Source organism: Chelon labrosus (genome assembly GCF_963514085.1).
Source record: "Chelon labrosus genome assembly, chromosome: 12".
Classification (NCBI taxonomy): domain Eukaryota; kingdom Metazoa; phylum Chordata; class Actinopteri; order Mugiliformes; family Mugilidae; genus Chelon; species Chelon labrosus.
This window is the reverse complement of record NC_140345.1, coordinates 11,409,068-11,428,566: the sequence shown is the minus strand read 5'-3', so window position 1 is coordinate 11,428,566 and position 19,499 is coordinate 11,409,068. Positions and strand designations below refer to the sequence as shown.

Below are 19,499 nucleotides of genomic sequence, written 5' to 3'. Positions count from 1 at the left end.
GCAGAGCGTGCGGTATATTTATAACCTAATATGCTCTCATATTGGCAAAATGTTCACTCATGGGGGCTTAACTGCTTATTCAAATCTTTGATGCCTGTGGATTAGCCCTAATATCCACTGTTAAGTCTTGTGATCATTTACTCCTAAATTACAACCAAATCAATGACCACACCAATTTTCACGAGGTTAATGTTTAATTTAATTTAAAGTGTATTGACATTAATAAAGTCTTTATTTTAGGGGAATTGGCCCAACTCTGATGTGAAACCCTTCTGTCGATTGTAAATATATAGGAATATACTCCTATTACAGTAGATATAAAGTAGGCAACACATGCAGAGTATATTCTCTCTTTCTCGCTTTCTATCTCACAAACCAATCACAGGTCTCTCTCTCATGTTCCCTCATCCTGTCTCGGCCCTCGTCTCGTTTTATGTCCTCTACGTTTCTGTGTTCGCAAGTCAAGGTTATGATCTGGATATGAAGTGATCCCAGCCGTTTAGCCAGGAGCACCTGTGTACCTCAGCTCCTCCACGGAGAGCCACAGAGATAAGGCTTCAGGCCACCCTGTTCCATTTCACTCCCCTAATATTAGCCTGTGTCTTGTTCTGCTCCAATTGAGAGGCATTACGGCTGTTCAGAAAATCAGAACTCCCATCAGTGTTGTCTTGGAAACTGTTGAGCTTATCAAGACCATATGACCCAAGGACAGCTCATACATTTGAATAGCACCATGTCTGGTTTTTTCATTTAAGATGCTTCAAACAGCAACTTGCATTTTTATGTGCTTGTTTATGACGGAGAAAGAGGCTAAAATAAAAGCCGTCTGGTTTCGTAAAATAATAAACTATGCTGCATACAGAGCAAGCAGATGAATTGTGTTCATAGTTTATTATATGAATTAGCTGTACAAGCCCTGTGTTGATTAGTAAGACACATATTCTCCTCTCTTATTGGCACGCAATCATACAAACACTATCTCCTTTCCTTCCTTTTAATTTTCTTATGCTCATATAAACATAAAATACCCAGAAGGGAGGTTCCACGCTCTCAGTCATAAATTGCGAAGCGAGCAGAATCTCGATCCTCATGCAGTTTTCGAGTGGTTGTGGGAAATTGTGGTTGTTGTGCAATCTCTAAAGGAGGATTAAGCCTCTGGAGGAGGGGGAGGCTGAAATGAAGAGAGACACAGAGAAGGATGTCAAGGGGGAAATTGTGTTCTTGTAGGGAAGTTGTGATGGCAACGGCTCTTGAAAGACGACATCACTGAGAGCGGAGCAGGGAGAGCAGGAGCTGGGTGGCTAAGAAAGAAAGAGCAAGATGCCCACGGTAGAGATATAAAGGAAAGATGGAGGGAACGTGATATGTTAATGGATTAGGGAGAGTGAGCTGCGATGAAGGGGTAGAGAATTGTGTGTCTGTTTAATGTCATAGGGAGCCCGGCTGTTTAAAAGAGACTTCAAAGAGACCCGAGCCCAACATAAACTAAACTGACACACACCCTCACACATGAAGCGCGCACACACACAGAAGTAGGGCCAGGGGCTGCTGTGAGCACAGAGAGGGCCTGAGGTGCACTCTGCCATGCCTGATCAGAAACACAGTGCGTGGAGAGAGAGACATGGCTAAGAGACGGTGCATGCTTTCATTCAATGTAAATGCATATAAATCCTATCTGCTGCTGCTGCTCGGAGGGATGCTGTCTGCTACTTTCAGATTCGCTGTGATCAGATAGAATTCAGGGAATCTAGTTGACGTCCCCCTTGACTGTGGGTTTGTGAGCAAGAATATCTGTTTTATGCGTGTCCCCGTGATGGAGCGCCTCCACGTTTGTTTGGCGTGTGTGCTTAGCTCGGCCTGTGCACTAGAAAAAGAAGAGAGCGATGTACGCAGTCTTTACTGTGTTATGTGTGTTGTTACTGCATAGAGGTCAAGCGAGGCCAGTGCAGTCCAGCAGTGGGGAGAGGAGAGAGATTAGAGAACAAGACTGAATTTCAGCCGCCCCACTGGTCCTGGAATTTCAAGAATTTTGGAGAGGAGTGATTTAAACAGGGAGACGAGCAACGGATAATTTCTCTCAGGATATCCGGGACGATCGTTTGACCTTTACAGGAATATACCAGAATGGGGTTTATGACTGCCACAATTTCTGATCTTAGTTTTTAGCCGCACACACTCGCACAGAAGTCTTAATTGTGGTGTAAAACTGTCTAGTGTAATGAAGACGCTGTGGAAATCCTGAAAAATTAGAAAACTAAAAAAATGAAAGAAGATATACAGTACAGGAAAGAAGAAACTGTAAGCGACGAGATCTCTGGAGAGATACAGTCACAGCCTATAGTGTGGCAATTAGTCATACCACTCAGCCATCACTGCACATATACCAGATGCCCAGATCACCCATAAAGTTTTTTTTGTCTAGGTACTTGTTTAACAAGAAATTACAGCTTTGCACCAAGTTTTTATTTTCCATATCACGGTTATTAATCTGTGTTGTCTGTATTACAGCTATTACAGATTTTAAGGAAAAATGGCAAGGTTTGTTCATGTTTCTTTTACATTACATTACAAATTACAAATCATTTAGATTTAAAGTAGATGTTGTAAAATGTGTAAAAAGTTGTATTTTCCTTGTCTGAGATTGTTTAAGCTTCAGTATTGATGTGTCTAGATGTTAAATCTTTGAGTACAGTTGTGGGGTTTTTAGTCTCATGTAACATGTTCGTTAAATGACTCATTATCTTCATTCTTGTTGAAACCTGTGGGCCTGTGGTTTCAATTGACTAGAGTATTTGTTCTTCTCGAGGCATCAAAGATCACAGTAGTGCATATCTACTGATGGTTGTTTTGCACCAGTTTCTCCTCTCTGTGAATCCGACAGATAAAGTCTTGCAAAATTGATGAGAATGGCATACCAACCTGACGAGAGCTTTTAAATTATCCAGTCAGGGTCAGATTTGCATCTGATAACAGTTATTTGCCCTTCAAGAACTAAAAATTATACAGTGTAGTCTGTTTGTGTTGGATGTGGATTTTAGGGTACACACATACCGTACAAAGCTCCAAGCTTTTCAAACCGGTCAAGCTACTGCAGGCACAGAAGGCTGAGAAATGACAAACTCACAGAAAGAGAGAGAACACAGAAATCTTCACTGTTGTTTTCTGCTGTGCACGACACTTTGCTTTACCAAAATCCTGTCAGGTGGAATTTAGAAATGCTGCTCTGCAGTTCTCATCCTGCCATAGCTACTAAGCAAAGTTAAGCTAAGCTAAGCTAGCTATGCACAAACACTTTTTTTTCTCCCTGGGGCACGAGAGAAATCACCATGGCCAAATTAATTTTCTCCTCTCTGCTTGTGTCGCTCCAACCTGAGGGATCATTGAGGCAGAGAATAAGCCAAAGAGAGGAGAGATGGTGCTGGAGGAGAGAAGGAAAGGGGAGCAGTGGAATTTTAATGTGGCTGTGTCTTGTCTCTCACTGCCTGCCAAAGAAAAGCAATTACTATCACAGCTTCACTCTCTGCTGTGTGTGTGTGTGTGTGCTTACCTATGAGTGTGTGTCTGACTGCACTTCAGTACACAAGGATTTGGTATGTTAAATGTACAAAAGGTAGATTGCCTCGTAAACTGCAGGATATCTGTGAACACCAATACAGTAGATGTCTGTAACTGGGCCTACAACTCTAAAGTATTACTTACACACCATGAAACATCTTCTCAATGTTCACTGTGTTTAACAGCAACACTAAACAAACTGAAAAACCTTCACAGAAGCCCTCGTAGATTTACTACTTTTCTTCTGGAGGACTGTGTGACAAATTCACAGGGCTCATTTTTAGGCCGAGTGTGGAGGGGACCATTTGGAGAGGCTCGATAAACAGCTGACAGATAAGAGTTAAAGAGTGAGACTGCAAGACAGACAGTGAGGTGGGAAGACAGATAAAGAGCTATGGGAAGGGTGAATGAAGGAGTGAATTTAAAGCTGAGGAGAAATAAATCTTCTCTCAAAACCTGTCATTGTGTGCGGCACCTCACAGCTCACCGTTATCCCTCACCTCAGCAAGAGCTTTAAAATTTCTGTCTCCTTTCTTTTCAGGATGCGGAGATTTGCCTACTGTAAGGTGGTTTTGGCCACCTCTCTGGTCTGGGTGATGCTGGACATGTTCATTCTGCTCTACTTCAGCGAGTGCAACAAATGTGACAACAAGAAGGAGAGAGGACTGCCTGGGAGAGACGGTAGATGTAAATTGCCACACATGCATTTATGATACATATTCGTTTAAATTGTCCCGAGAGTGTCTCTGAAAAACTGTGTGAATCTGTGTCAGACCCCCTGTCCAGACCGCGAGATGGGCCCGGTGAAGGGGGAAAGCCTGTAGTGATCCCTAAAGAGAATCAGGAGAAGATGAAGGAGATGTTTAAGATCAACCAGTTCAACCTCATGGCCTCCGAGATGATCGCCCTCAATCGTTCACTCCCTGACGTCCGCCTCGAAGGGTAAGCAGCCTCCCTACAGCTAACAATGTGTCTCGTTTCTTTCTCTCACTACACTCGAAGCATTGTCCTTGAAATGTCTGTCAGGTGGCATCTGTTGTTGGGATAGTCAGCATTGGGGGATTTATGGTAAACCACAAGCCAGATGTCTAGAATAAAACTAGCATAGTTAGTCACATAGTGAGCCACTGTTTACTACTCAGTAACGGATGTACCATCCCAAATCACATGGTGGGTACAAGTGGCAACCTCAGTGGATAAAAAATGAAACCAAAAAGTGCCAAAAAGTAGAAGTAATGCATTTTCAATGGATGGCCACTAGAGGCTAATTCCAAAAATTAATCTACACCATAAATGCCCAACTTTATAGCCGAAATAAACATGTTTACAATCAGTCAATCAAATGAATGCTTAAAAAAATGCATAATTAAAGGTATGGCTGTTTTGAGTGACAGGTGGGTGCCGTTGTAGGTTGCTAGCTGGGTTTTTAGGTGTCTCCCTCAGCTACCCTCACACTCCACATCTTTGCCCATTTTTGATTTAGCTGGGAAATGGATCTAGGCACTGCCATGATGGCGGCCACCAGGGCCACCCACTACAGAAATCCATGACATCAAGGGTGGTCTGTCCGTCTCTATACACAGTAAATGCAAGTGATTATATTTGAATTATAATGACGTGATTTATTTAGAAGTATGTACGACAGAGAGAACAATTAGGAACAAATGTTTATAGACATTTGTAACATAATACACTGTGTAAGAATATATGCAATATAAAATTATTCTTTAAGAAATGCACTGCATGGGAACATTGAACAGTGTACAATGTACTGATAGTATGCCATATGTGCTTATTACCATGTTTGATACGGGTCTAATAATAGACCATATAAATAGGCATATCTTAATGTAACAGGAAATTGTACAATTGATTTACCAATACATGTTAGTCAAGCTGCAATTTTGAAATGCCATTGTCAGTTAAACTTTGCACAGACACAGCAGAATGTTTTTCAAACATTTAATTGTTATTGTTATTGCTTTCTGGGTGTTCACAAAGCTGTTTCATTCACATTCATTTTAATCTTCTCCAGCTGTGAGCTGTTCTTGTGTTTTCTTTTTGCAATGCATTTCTGGACAATAATGTCAGCTCATTCAAGAATCAAGTGTTTTTTAGAGTGCTTTCAGTCTGGTTAACACAAACTCTGCTGTGGGCTGTCGGGGCTGGTGGAAAAGCTGTCAGTTGAAGTCTGGTGAGGATTAGTAACTGGAGGGAGGCCACCTGAAAAGCAGCAGATATTGCAGACTCTGATTTAGGTACTGAAAACAAGACCACAGGTTTTTTGACAGTTTATACACTGGTTTTAGTGTGAAAGCCTCCGTTACATCCATCTGGTGATTATAAACTAGTTAGGATGCAATCTTCATCAAAATTTCTTTATGAACATTCTGCAACACCCCATAAAGTTCTGCATGACTTGCTGTCAGACGCCAGATTTAGATTTTTCCACAAGGCTCCATGCAGCTCTAATGACGCAGGATAATAGTGACTAAAACTGTGAAATCTCAGTCACTTGTTAGACTGCATAACTTTATGCTTACAGCTCATTAGTTCTGAAACAGAACAAAAAGAAAAGCATTATTTTCTTCTTTAGTCCAGATCAAACGGACAGAACTACAAGTGTGAAAGCTGTCTTTGTATGCTTAGTGCCGGTTTTCTAATGGAAGCACGCCACAGATAAAATTTGCTTAGAATTTGTATGCAGTATGAGACTGGGACACAGATAACTGGGGATTTTGTGTGCTAACTTTGTGCTGCATCAGTGCGTGTTTCTAAAAAGTCCAACCCATAAAGTGATGCCAGATCTTTCTGCCTGTCTGACCTAATGAAACTGCCTTTCTCACATGAGTAATGGCTCATTAGTTAACCCTAAAAACGGATCCCCCACAGTTTCAACTGAAAAAATACATCACTTTAAGAAAGTAATGATACTATTTCATGGGATTTGAAGGTAACAGCCCATTAGCCTTTGGTCTGTGATGCATTAAGCGTACTACCCTGCAAAAATGTATAGAAAATACAATCTTTTTATTTAGCTGTACTAATAATGGATTATTCTTTATGTGCAATTCATCAGTCCTTCTTGTCTGTAAAGAGAATTTTAATGTTATTTAAATGTCTTTTAGTGGCAGTGGCTTGAGGTTGTTCGTCTTCAGACAGGCAGAGAAAGGCTGTCAGAACAGCAGACAGGCGTGCAGTCGGTCAGCAGCTTGGAAGATATGTCAAGGTTAGTTCAGGCAGGTGGAAACCAGCCCGGACTCCCATCCCCCTTTGCCCCTTCTTTGCTTCAGCAGAGGGGCATGCATAGATCAGTAATGAGGATAGAGAGAAAGACGAACTGAGACGCAAGACTGACGGACAGGGGCACATGCACACAAGACGGGCAGGAAAGAGGACATTGATCCGTGAAATGGGTTTTAGTCTTTGAGCGAGAGTTGATTACTAGGTGTGTTTTCACTCAGCCTTCCCTCCGTCTATCTGTTTTTCCAATTAGGAGATAAGACCGAGTCAATATCGAGCAAGGAAATGTGGGACTGTGTGTGTAGGCACACATACATTTGTGTTTATTTTTGTGTGAATATGTCTGTGTGTGTGTGGGGATTAGTAGGTTTAGTGAAACTGTAAATGAATTCATCTTAGCCAAGGAGGTCACCAATAGCTGAAACTTTGAAACAGAAATCTGCCTGTGGTCGGTGTAAAATAAAACATTGGAGGGCAGATCATTGTGACATTACAGGCAAGCCTGTGTGTGTGAACACATGTGGCTGGGTGGATCTGCAATATATGACAACACTTTCCATGACCACACCTTCCAGAAACTTGACATTTTCTCCTTTTTAGATGCTGACTGCAATTACTTTTTTTCACAGTGTATTTATGCATGTATGCTTGTGTGTGTTTGTGTGTGTGTGTAATGCTGCAAGATTGATACTGTGATAATTAGAAGCAGTCTGCCTGCCCATCCTAAATATCCCCACAATCCTCTGGCTGGAAAAACAGCCTGTAACTCATTACCCTGCTTTGCTGTTGCCAAATGTTGCTCCATCATTCTAACCGTTTAGATACACAAGACCCATAACAAGTGCTCAGTTTTTTAAAATCCACGTCATGCGACACAGACCAGTGCCTGCATGTGTCAACACATGCTGTTTTCCTGGACACAAAGAGGTTGCGCTTGCCATCCGACACAAACCTAAAACCACTCCTTGAAAAGCGGAGAGTCTTGGTTGTTTGTGTGTGAAAAACAGGAGAGAGAAATAATAAACTACCTTGAAATAAAGGCTGAAAGACTCCAAGGCTGTGTCTGTTTTCACAATGAATCATCTTGTGTGTTCACCAGCCTCCCTCCTTTAGGACATTACGAGCACACACATACACACACGCACACACTGCAGAGACTAAACATTACCGTGCGCTCTTAAACATGCTCCAGAGGCAGCTACAGAGAGGAGTATACTCTTGACCTCCTCTCCTCTGTCACTGTTACATTCCTTTTGTCAGAATCAGCAGCAGGAACAGAGGAAGCATTCCAGTGCTCAGGATGATCACAAGGAGGCGGAGGGGAGCTGTTAAGATGGAGATCATATTTCATTTAAACTGCTGTGAGAGTTAACAGGAAGGAAGTTGCAGGCTGGTTTCAGTTTTGTTTTCAGCATTTGAGTTGCTTACTGAGGTTGGTGTTCAGAGAACACCTAGCCTGTTTCAAGGTTTAGGTGTCGTGCCACGGAGTACAGTTTCTTGCCCACAGTCTTGCACGCCCACTCTTGTGACTGCTGTGGGAAAAATAGTTCAAAGAATATGTGTGCAGACGTTTAGCATTGGTGACTTATTAAAGTCAACATATCTGTTGTGCAAGTCACTTCATATGTAATATTTAGATTATTCCACTAATTTCCCTGAAAAAAATGTTTATACAAAGACTCCATTTGTCTCAAGAATAGGTTGGATTTGTCAAAACGATCTGTAAAGCCTGTACAGTAACTGCTACTACTACTACTGCAGTGCATTGTTGGAGTATTTGCTATTCTACTACAGTCTGGATAACAGTGACATAAAACTGTCTAAACGTTATCAATCAGTCTGTTGTAGGGATCCATAAATGGAGCGACTATCTGTCTTGTAACCTCTAAATATTTGGTGACTAAATGTTATAAAAGTGTTTATAAGCTGAAATCCGGGGACTGGTGACATTGATACAGCTTTCTGTTAGCGCCGTGTGGTGTTTTCCTAAAGTGATAAATATAAGACACAGCAGTAAATTTAAAGGAAGCTCACTTTATTAAAATAACTGAAGTGTGTGCTGCAATGTCACTGGTGTTACAGACATTTCTGAATAAAGGCAGCTAATTTTGGCAAGCTGATTTCCATACTGAATCAGCTGCTTCCTGGAAGATAGAAAACCAACCTTAGTACCTCAGCAACCGGCGATATCTAATTTAAACTACTTTAACCTAATGGCCTAACTATGCAAACAAGCCAAAATTATCATTTAAAATGGAGTGTTTCTCTGGGAATACTGTGGAGAGCTATTTAAATAAGTCAGTGACCCAGTCTTCTTGTGCCTGTTGTCCTCTCCAAACACCTTCTTCCTCTCTCACTCTATGATGTGTGCACTCTCTGCTGCTATGACAATGACTCACACTAATTAGTATCACTAATCAACCGCCATCATGCTGAGCCACTATTTCTGTGCGTCTTTCTTCTTCTAAACTTGGGGATATACTCTCGCTCATTATTCTCCCTCTGTTTTCTGTTTTAAAGTTAAATGTTTTTTCCCACATAAACGATGGCCTGATTGATTTTGTGACTGCTCGTTTTTATCTCTTGTTCAGATCTCTCTTGTGTAGACTCTTCAGCTGCATCTCTATGTACGACTTAGAGCTGCAGTCTTACATTCAGACAGAAGCTGGATTGTGATGCCTCTGCTTGCATGTTTTCCCGCTCTGTCTCTGTGACACACTTTTTTTTTTTATATGTGGTTGTCTCTGAAACCATTTTTGTTTTTGGCAGCCTTGAGCCAGGTTGTGAAAGCTGCAGTGTATACACTTCTTTTGTTTGATGTTTTTACACTCATGTCTGAGTTTTTGCATCCATTTGACTAATGTTGTCTGAAGTGTTGTTGTATTATTTTCTGGAGTGACAGATTTTTGTTCTGATTGTTTTGTTTCCTTTTTGTAGGTGCAAGAACAAGTTGTACCCTGATAATCTTCCTCGGACCAGCGTGGTGATTGTATTTCATAATGAGGCTTGGAGCACACTGCTCCGAACCGTCCACTCCGTCATCGACCGCTCTCCTCATACGCTGCTGGAGGAGATTGTCCTGGTGGACGATGCCAGCGAGCGAGGTACACTCATACACCCTCCCGCATACCGGCACACACTGCGTATAATTCCTTCAGCGCCTCTTGTTTGAGGCTTAGCCTATTTTTTAGAGCTATTGTATGATTTTTACTGGATTGTGTGTGTGTAGTTATATTTGGGCTTGTGTGTGTCTGTGCTGGTATCCAGCAGCCTCTCGGTGCATACATGTATGCGGGCGGTGTGTGCCACTCCACCCTGTGCAATGCTGTTAATCCCTGTTTGGGGGAGATTAGGTCTTTAATTCGCCAGCCGCAGGGATTACACTCTGTTATTACCCTCAATCCCCCCCACAGCCACCACCACACAGCACTATTTCACCCCGTGGGACTTCAGGTTGGATGGTGCAAGTCAGGGCGTGTATGTGTTTGTGCAAATGCAGGGAGGGGAGCTCTCTGCAGGTAGAAGGAAAGGCAGCAGGCCCTCTAAGACACACTCACAGAAGCAAAAGCACACGCACACACTTACCTTTGATCTCTGTTGCAAGGAGTAGCTTGTAATCCATTGTCGTGTGTGCCTATTTTCTGTCTGTTTTTTTTATTTTCATTTGTGTATTTATGTGTATTAGATTTCCTAAAACGGCCGCTGGAGCAGTACGTCAGGAGGTTGGAGGTCCCTGTCAGAGTCGTGAGGATGGAGCAGCGGTCTGGCCTCATCCGCGCTCGCCTCAAAGGAGCATCACTCTCCACTGGCCAGGTGTGTGTGTGTGTGTGTGCGTGTGCACGTATGTGACATCTACAACCCGGTGACCTGCTCTCCATGTGGTGTTCACACTGGTGGATTTGTCTAATGCTTTCTCTCCATGTCCCAGGTCATAACCTTCCTGGACGCTCACTGTGAATGCACAATAGGCTGGCTGGAGCCTCTGCTCGCCCGCATCAGAAATGACAAGTAAGACACACACCATTGGCAAGCATACAAAAAATCAATAAGCTATTGTTAAGCCTGCAGGGGGCTTGCCCTTGTGTCTATCAGATGTTTAATTACTCATTTTCTGTTTACTGCTTCCCCTTATTAAGGGGACACAATACATGGGCAGGTTTACACAGCTGTAATGAGTGGTTGGGTGGGCGAAAGTCACTCTTAGAGGTTTTCAGCCATCAAAGAATCTGTTTAGTTCACAGCAAGGTTATTATCGTTAACGAAAACGAACGAAATAATGAAAACTAAAATTGAAAAAACTATTTCGTTAACTGAAATAAATAAAAACAAAAATTAAAAGAAAAAAACAATAACTAACTGAAACTGTATTACGTGTTTAGAAAACGAACTGAAATTATAGATATAATTCCCTTCGTTTTCGTCTCTGTCAATTTAATTACAAGCCTCAACTGGTTGGATTCATATGATCGATTTATTCTGCTCTGTCAGTTTTACGCCAGCTGGCAGCAGCAGCAGCACCTTACTGCACCTCACGGTCCTTGACGTCACCTGGCAACACCATGGCGGTTGCAGCAAAAGCTGGGAGGAAGCGGCAAAGTCCTGTATGGGACTTTTTTTTGAATATGACGACAAGAAAGATAAAAGCAAGTGTCTTGTAGTGGAAACAGACTGTGACAAAATATGTGGCTTGCTTCTCAAGGGGAGAAACTCAACGAATCTCAAAGTCCGTTTAAGAAGCTCACACAAGGCGGCTAATGTTGAGTACCAAAACAAGCTAGCCTCTGTGAGCCCGCCGCCGCCACCGCCCCCCCGAAAGAGAAGGATTAAAGGAATAGTTCACCCAAAAATAAAAAGTCAGTCATTATCCTGATCCTGCACCTGACAAATAACCCAAAGTATGAAAAACTAAAACTAAGCATTTTTGGAAATATAAAAACTAAACTAAAATGAAAAATCCAAAACTATTATAACCTTGGTTCACAGTCTAGCAGCAGTTCTCTTTGGGACCCACAGAGAGCCAATCATCCTGAAAGCACACCACAACATTAAGACAGTAACAGTGTTGGGTGTCGTTATCTGTTTACAAATGAACTAGTGAAACCAACATATCAGATTGGTTGAACTGTCGCTGTGTCATTGAAGCACTGAAAATAAATGAAGTCAGCTCAACTTAGATTTTTAGCGCACCTCGTCTGTCACGCAACACCAGCTTCCATTAAAACATGTGGTCCTAGTTATTGGATCTCAAATGCATCTTTAATGCTTCTTGGGTGTTTTTACATGTGTGCTTGAAGCTAGCCAGTTGCAGTGATGAGTTTGTGTTTCTGTTTGTTGTAGGAGAACAGTGGTGTGCCCCATTATCGACGTCATCAGTGATGATACGTTCGAGTACATGGCAGGATCTGATATGACATACGGAGGCTTCAACTGGAAGCTGAACTTCCGTTGGTACCCTGTCCCTCAGAGGGAAATGGACCGCCGCAAAGGAGACCGCACACTGCCTGTCAGGTGGGTGACGCAGCTGCACGAGACAAAGAGAGAGAACTCAATAATGGTAGTAGAACCATAAACACATCATCAAACCAACTCTGTTATTGGGTTTAAAATAACATCAGTGGTCTCGCTTTACCATTCAATTTGCCACAGTTAGTCATAAAATGTTTTCAGGGCAGAAATACAATGAACTTTCCTCTGTTGTTGAAATCAAGATGTTTATGTAAGACTCTCTGCTGCTTCTTGTGTCGTTTCTCATGGCTCAGATCCTCCAACAACAATCACCAGCTTATTTGTGCCTGTCTATCATTTATTCTTCCTGCTCTTGTTTCCGTGACGCCAATATTCAAGGTCACGTACATAATATACCTTATGTAACACTCTGCGACCCTGTTTTCGGTTGTTTCTCATAGTTCTGCTTGACAAAATTTTCCTAAGGGTGTCTCATAAGTGGTCTAAAAAAAACAAAACTGGGTTGTAGTGTCAGGGCAGGAAATTACTTTACACTAATGACATGATTTACATAAAGCAAGAAGACTAAAAGGCTGCATATAGGGAGAGTTTTCAGAACGAGGACTTTCCATGTGGTGTCAGGTCTTTGCTAATGTGACTCCACAATAGGGGGATTTCTCCCCATTAGCCTACGCTTAACAGACTCCAGGTCATTCGCTGTCACGCTCTGTACGGTACAGGAGGACATCTCAACAGCTAAACCGCTTGTTACGGGCCCCTACACCTTGTAATTTACAGTAATGTGCAAAAGTCTGGACTCACTTGAAAGGATTCTCCTTGCTGCTGTTAGACAGAAACACAACAGACAGCAAAGGTCTAAAGAAGACTTTGAAACATCCTTTGAAGATATTAAATGGCATAGTGTCAGTTTGATGTCTTAAATCCTCCAGAAAAGAGCAGAGAATTTACTGTACCGTGGCAATGTTTGTGTCACGATACGTTTAGATAGTAAACACTGCTTTTATGTCTGTCACTGTTTAGATAAATGGCTTTAATTAGGATCAAAGATTTGCTCTAAATTACTGGGTTTTGTTTGTTTTGCTGTGATTTATTTGAGAGTCGGAAAAATAGCGATTTAACTGTAAGCCTAGAGAGTTAAGAGAGCTTTCATGTCCTTACAGTAGAAAGAAAAGCACACATGCTGTACATCCACTATCACTACTGACGTCTTTGTTTTAGTTACAGAGCCACCATCTGAGATTGTTAAACAACATTTGTGTGTTGTTTAACAAGCTGTGTTTGTTTTTGTTGCTTTTTATTTCCAACTCTCGGCCAAAACTCGCAAAGGCACAATAACCCTGTGTGCTCTCAGGATATTTGTCACCAGTGTTTGTCTCTGTGTGTGCGCATTGTTGTGTTTTTGTAAGCGAACTTGAATGTTAAATGAAAGCAAAAAAAAAAAACGGGCAAAAGGGAAAATAAGCCTTTTCTGAAAGAGAGGAAACCATTCTGTGAGGAGAAGAAAAAAAGGAAGAGCCTTAAGGCCTTTAAACACTGACATGGCCAACAACAGAGAAGTGAAAACAGAATGAAAGAGGCAGGAAAACGGCACAGAACAGGGAGCGAGAGCGGTGAAATATAAAACTCCGATGGGATCTGTAGATACTGAGTGACCTTTAGAAAGCAGGCCGCCTGTGAATTAAGTGGCACTAACTGTCCTCGCTATTAATTTACCCTTCTCTGTCGTCCCTCTCCAGGACTCCCACCATGGCAGGTGGCTTGTTCTCCATAGACAGAGATTATTTTCAGGAGATCGGCACATATGACGCAGGCATGGACATCTGGGGTGGAGAGAACCTGGAAATCTCTTTCAGAGTGAGTGGACACACCCACGGCAAATTGACATGACGGTATTCTTCCATACAGTGGCGGGCATTCAGGACTGTTCAGAACACATATACACACATGGATGTTACACTTTGGGGTTGACTTCTCTGAATAAATTGTAGACTTGACTAATTATTTGTCAGGCGTCATTCTGACTGGCCTTCAGTCAAACATGTTCAGACTGTCACGACAAACACGGCGTCATCCACGTCCCTGCAGAGTTCACTGGTCAGCTCATTATAAATCAGGCCTTACAGTCTGTTCTTCAAGGTATAATATTGGTGCTGACAAGACTTACTTCTCACAGATCTGGCAGTGCGGTGGCACTCTGGAGATTGTCACATGCTCTCACGTGGGTCACGTGTTCAGAAAGGCGACGCCCTACACGTTTCCTGGAGGAACGGGTCAGATCATCAACAAAAACAACCGGCGCCTGGCAGAAGTCTGGATGGATGAATTTAAAAATTTCTTCTATATCATCTCTCCTGGTGAGTTGGGCCCTGTGTGCATGTGTGAAGGAGAGAGAGAGTGTGTGTGTTTGTGCTCATACTATTATTCATGTATGTGTTCATGTGTGGAGGTTAATCTCTGTGGCAGGTGTGATCTATCCATTAAGCCAGAGACTGTGTGATATTGCAGCGGTAACCCAACAGTGCAGGACGGGGGGTGACAAGTAATTTCACGCTATGAAGCGACTTTTAACCTGCATAAACACACACACACACACACACACACAACTGTGTGTGCTGCAAATCAAGAGACAACCACACGCACAAAAAAAACTCTTTAAGAATATGTTTAGATGTGAAATATTTTGTGGAGCTCTTAAAGTCACTCCTGTTTAGAAGCGGCGGGTTCTCTACAAGAGGAGCTGTTCTGTCATTTCAGACTTCCAATATCTGGACAGTTTTTATAAGTTCGTACACAGCACACTGACAAACATCTGACCTAATGACCATCTGAATTTATGAATGAATGAACAAGCCTGGAAGCCAAACACACTTCCCTACCCACACATTTTTTTTCTGTTGGGAACTGAATATGCAAAGATCTGCCAGGCAAGTTAAATTGTTTGCGAGGACCTTGTGCGGCGATGGACAGAAGAGTAACAGCGCTGTCGTCTTACAGCTTGTGGAGCTGAAGTTGTTTATCACAAAATATCTCTAATGCATGCTGAGCTGTATTTTTCCTCTGTATGAGTTGTAACACGCCTCATAATAAAAGCCAAGTGGCGTGTTAACCACACTGAACAGTTTCCAACTGTTTTTTTTCTTCTGCAAGTTTCTCACAGATTCTTCTTTTTTTTTAATACATCACATGCGTCATCTTCTCCAAACACAACACGCTACTACAGTCTTCTTGTAAATGTTTTACTTGACTTGTAAAAAAGTCATTTAATATACTACAGCTGATAAATGAGCAGGAAATACGTGTAATATTTACCAAAGAAAGAAAGACATCCTGCCGTTGCTGTGGATGTTTGCGCCATCCACTCTGATATTCTAGATCGAAGTCTTCCTCGTAGCGTGGGGATGGATTTGACAAGTTGTCATTTCCAATCAAGAATGAGCTCCCAAGCAAAGACCTACTCAAAACCTGCCAATTAGAAGGAAGTTGGCCTTCAGAGAGGAGGGAGCCCCAAGCTAATATTAGCCATTTTCAGGCATAACATGATGGATGAAGAAGGATTTTGTTGAACTGTGAATCTAGTAACGTCCTAGAGTAAAAATATAGAGCTGAAGATTAATGTCCCTTTTAAATGAAGCTTACTGTCTATGGAAAATGCAGCTTTTTAACAAACTCATGTCTGTGTGAGCAGTGTGTTAATGTGTTAATGTGTGTGTCTGTGTCCAGGTGTGACTAAAGTTGACTACGGTGACATCACGTCTCGTAATTCCCTGAGACAAAAGCTTCAATGTAAACCCTTCAGCTGGTATTTGGAGAACGTCTACCCTGACTCCCAGATCCCGAGGCACTACTACTCCCTGGGAGAGGTACATACACACACACACACACACACACACACACACACACTCTCACATACACACTGAATCTGTCTGTGTCAGAGGGTTTTATGTCCAGGGAGTGGTGTTGCTTACCGTGATCCCTGTGTATTTGACTCAGATCCGTAACGTTGAGACAAACCAGTGCCTGGACAACATGGCCCGCAAGGAGAACGAGAAGGTCGGCATTTTCAACTGCCACGGCATGGGAGGAAACCAGGTAACCGAGAAACACCACGTAAAGAAATAAATACTGAAACAGAAGAAGAGTTAAACAAGAGCTGACACCATTAGACGCAGCAAGGCCATTCCTGGTAGCAGTCCTGAAGGAAGGAAAAGATTTATTTCGGCATCTGAAATGTGTTTGTGCCACGTGCAGGTTTTCTCCTACACGGCCAACAAGGAGATCAGGACAGACGACTTGTGTCTGGATGTGTCTAAGCTAAATGGACCCGTCATGATGCTCAAGTGCCATCACCTCAAAGGCAACCAGCTCTGGGAGTATGATCCTGTGGTGAGTGGAAGAAGCGATGGAAATGTGCATGAATTTGTGGCAGTTGTTGGTAAATGTCCCAACACTAACATACACACAGAGAGTTCTCCTGCAGGCGCAGACATGTCAAATTAGGTTGTCTTATGTCTTGTCTACATGTCTTAAAAGAAAACAGATTTTTTTTTTTGTTCATGATGAAAGCAGTAAGAAGGGTCTGCAAGGTTGCAATGAGCACGGCTCAGAAAATGCATCCCATAATAGAAAGTGAAGAGACAATAATAAGTACTGTGTGTTCCCAGTGCTCATAAAGTGTGACAGCACATATTTCAGACTGGCTGTCATTTCAGTTATTTACTGTCTTCAGTTTTTAGTTGATATTTCTCAGTTGACACGTTACCTAACCCAGCCACAGCTTACCAGACTGTGAATCAGAAGTATGTGGATACGTGTGTCCTGTTTGAATAAAGACGTCTCTACATGCCACATGTATCCCCTCACTCACGCTCTGTCTCTGTGTCCCCCCCCCACCGTGCAGAAGCTGACTCTGATCCACGTCAACAGCAACCAGTGTCTGGACAAGGCCAGCGAGGAGGACAGCCAGGTCCCCAGTGTCAGAGACTGCACGCACTCGCGCTCCCAACAGTGGCTGCTCCGCAACGTCACACTACCAGAGGTCTTCTGACCTCACTCCGCACACTCACAAACACACACACACAGCGGCCCAGAGTAAGCAATCAGGGGAACGGACGTGTTTATTGGAAAGGAAAGACTTCCCATGGGGGGATTTGGAAAGAGAGGAGGATGGATTGGACGGTACTACCTCTGCAAGAGATCAGAGGGAGGAGTGTGTTCAACCCTCCTGGCAGCGAGAAAGAGAGAAAAGACTCCCTCTAAGAGACGATGGCTGTTGTTTTACATTCATTTTGTTTTTAAGGAGATTTTAACCGCGGAGAGTGACTCGCTCTGGTGCGCGAGTGTGAGACCGGCTGGTGGAGTCGATGTTCTGTACTCACAGCTTCCCTGGACAAAGCAGTCCACCCTTCAACTCATTACTTAACGTTTACTGACTGCCTCTTATGAGCGAGAGTGTGTGCACTTACTTACTGTGTGTGTTCTCTGAGATGAATGTATGTCTTGAGAAGGGGGCTGAAGATTTAGTTGATTTGTTCTTTTTTTATTTAATTTTGTAATGGATTTTGAAAACAAACTGATATGAAGAAGGATGCACGTGTAAATGTGTGTGTGTATGTGTGTGTGTGTCTGTCACGTATGCGTGTGCACGTCAGAGCCCCTCCTACAGTCTTGCGGCAGCGTGTGTCTCCCTCTGGTGTTACTCCTTGGCATTTCATCCGACGGACTGAAGCCTCCACACACTGAGGAGTTTTTAAGGGACGGCACATCACACAAAAAAAAAAGAAAATCAACCGCAAGAATCCGACATCTGCCATCAGCAGAGATCTAGAGATAGAAATATGATGTTTGTGATATCTTGAGATTTCTATGTCCAGTTTTTACATGGCTTGTCTGTTTCTACTGTTTCAGTAACCCTAGTTTGTCTGTCTGTCTCTGTCGTCTCTAAAGATGTTTAACATAGAGCTAACACACGTGCTTATATAACTGATGTTCACTGCCTAATGTAGTGTTCAACCTTAAGGCACTACAGTCACACACACACACACACACACATGCTGTATACATATAGGAAAAAGGCTTTCATGGCCTTGCTTAAATCCATCATCATATCTTCTTCTCAATGACCTCTTCAAAAAAAAAAAAGAAATAACAAAAAAAAAAAAACACTCCAAGGGCTTCTTTCCTCCAGTGGAGTGTGTGTGGATGCGTCTGTGTGGGTGTGAACGTTTCCTCAGTGCTATTCTGAGTCCATCAGCTCCCTCTTTATTAGAACAAACAGCGCTCAGATCCCTCACTGTTGGGAAAACCAAGAGTTTCGTAGCGTAGACCGGCAGCAGATCCTCCCAGCTTCCTCCTGTTCTTTTTCTAAACGGGAGTCTGCACTCTCCTGCAGACGTATCTAAAATAGGAAATCAGTTGTCGAAGGACATTCGGGACATCAAAGCGTGTTAATCAGGGACAGAATCGTACCGAACCGTGGATTACAGAGAGCACAGCAGCAGCAGATGACATATCTTAATCCATCACTGCATATCAAGTTTAGCGAGCTCACCTGCAGTATTTCACAATTCATATCTAAGCGAGATGGACAGACGGCCGAAACGGTGTGTCATTCTCATGTCAGCCATCATGCTTCCTTTATCCTTCTTGTTTAGTACCTCTCCTGTCACTGCGAGTCGGAGCACGAGAGGTCATTTCATAACATTTCAGCTTCCTCCAGTGGAGGAAGGGTTTACACATAGGACACGTCATTGGTTCATCTTTGTTGTGGACACGTTAGCGAGAGCTTGTTTCTCATGTCTGAGCGAGTGACTGTGGTGAAGATGTGAGCGTCTTTAACCGTGAGACAGACGGGAGTGTAACGATTGCTCTGATTTTATTTCATTTTTTTATTTTATTTTTTTTGTTGAGGGGGTGGGGCGGGGGTTGAAAGTAACTGACATGTCCAGGCTTCCACACTGAGCTGATCCAAATGTAGAAAATAAAGGTGAAAAAGTTTACAGAACAACTGAAGGAGAATGTTTATTTCTGCACCGACACCACAAACACTTCATTATCTCCCAGACAGAGAGAGAAACACTTACAGCACGATCTTAATTATTTCACAGTTCAGTTCAGTTTTAGGCAGATGTTCATTTTTAAGAATTAAAATATCTGTTTAAAGTGTATGTCTAACCCTCGTCAACAAATCAGATCACTCAGGGTTTGTCACTCATTGATGGTCTTAAAAACATCTCATT

At 42.6% G+C, this 19,499-nt stretch overlaps 1 protein-coding gene across 5 annotated transcripts in view; it reads left to right on the top strand.

The window, feature by feature from the left end:
- galnt1 (UDP-N-acetyl-alpha-D-galactosamine:polypeptide N-acetylgalactosaminyltransferase 1) overlaps positions 1-19,213 on the top strand; it is a 40,036-nt gene extending 20,823 nt beyond the window's left edge. For 2 of the 5 annotated variants that reach the window (XM_084557949.1, XM_084557950.1), the window contains 12 exons: positions 4,097-4,242; positions 4,329-4,497; positions 9,736-9,902; positions 10,484-10,611; positions 10,727-10,806; positions 12,136-12,306; positions 14,001-14,118; positions 14,438-14,618; positions 15,985-16,124; positions 16,255-16,353; positions 16,513-16,647; positions 17,162-19,213. In XM_084557949.1, the coding sequence (XP_084414075.1) occupies positions 4,098-4,242; positions 4,329-4,497; positions 9,736-9,902; positions 10,484-10,611; positions 10,727-10,806; positions 12,136-12,306; positions 14,001-14,118; positions 14,438-14,618; positions 15,985-16,124; positions 16,255-16,353; positions 16,513-16,647; positions 17,162-17,308 (1,680 nt within the window). In that variant the 5' untranslated portion in view covers position 4,097 and the 3' untranslated portion in view covers positions 17,309-19,213. Of the gene's footprint in view, positions 1-3,457; positions 4,243-4,328; positions 4,498-9,735; positions 9,903-10,483; positions 10,612-10,726; positions 10,807-12,135; positions 12,307-14,000; positions 14,119-14,437; positions 14,619-15,984; positions 16,125-16,254; positions 16,354-16,512; positions 16,648-17,161 lie in introns of those variants that run through there. The other 3 variants (XM_084557952.1, XM_084557948.1, XM_084557951.1) reach the window with 3 other exon arrangements.
- Positions 19,214-19,499: the final 286 nt, after the last annotated feature.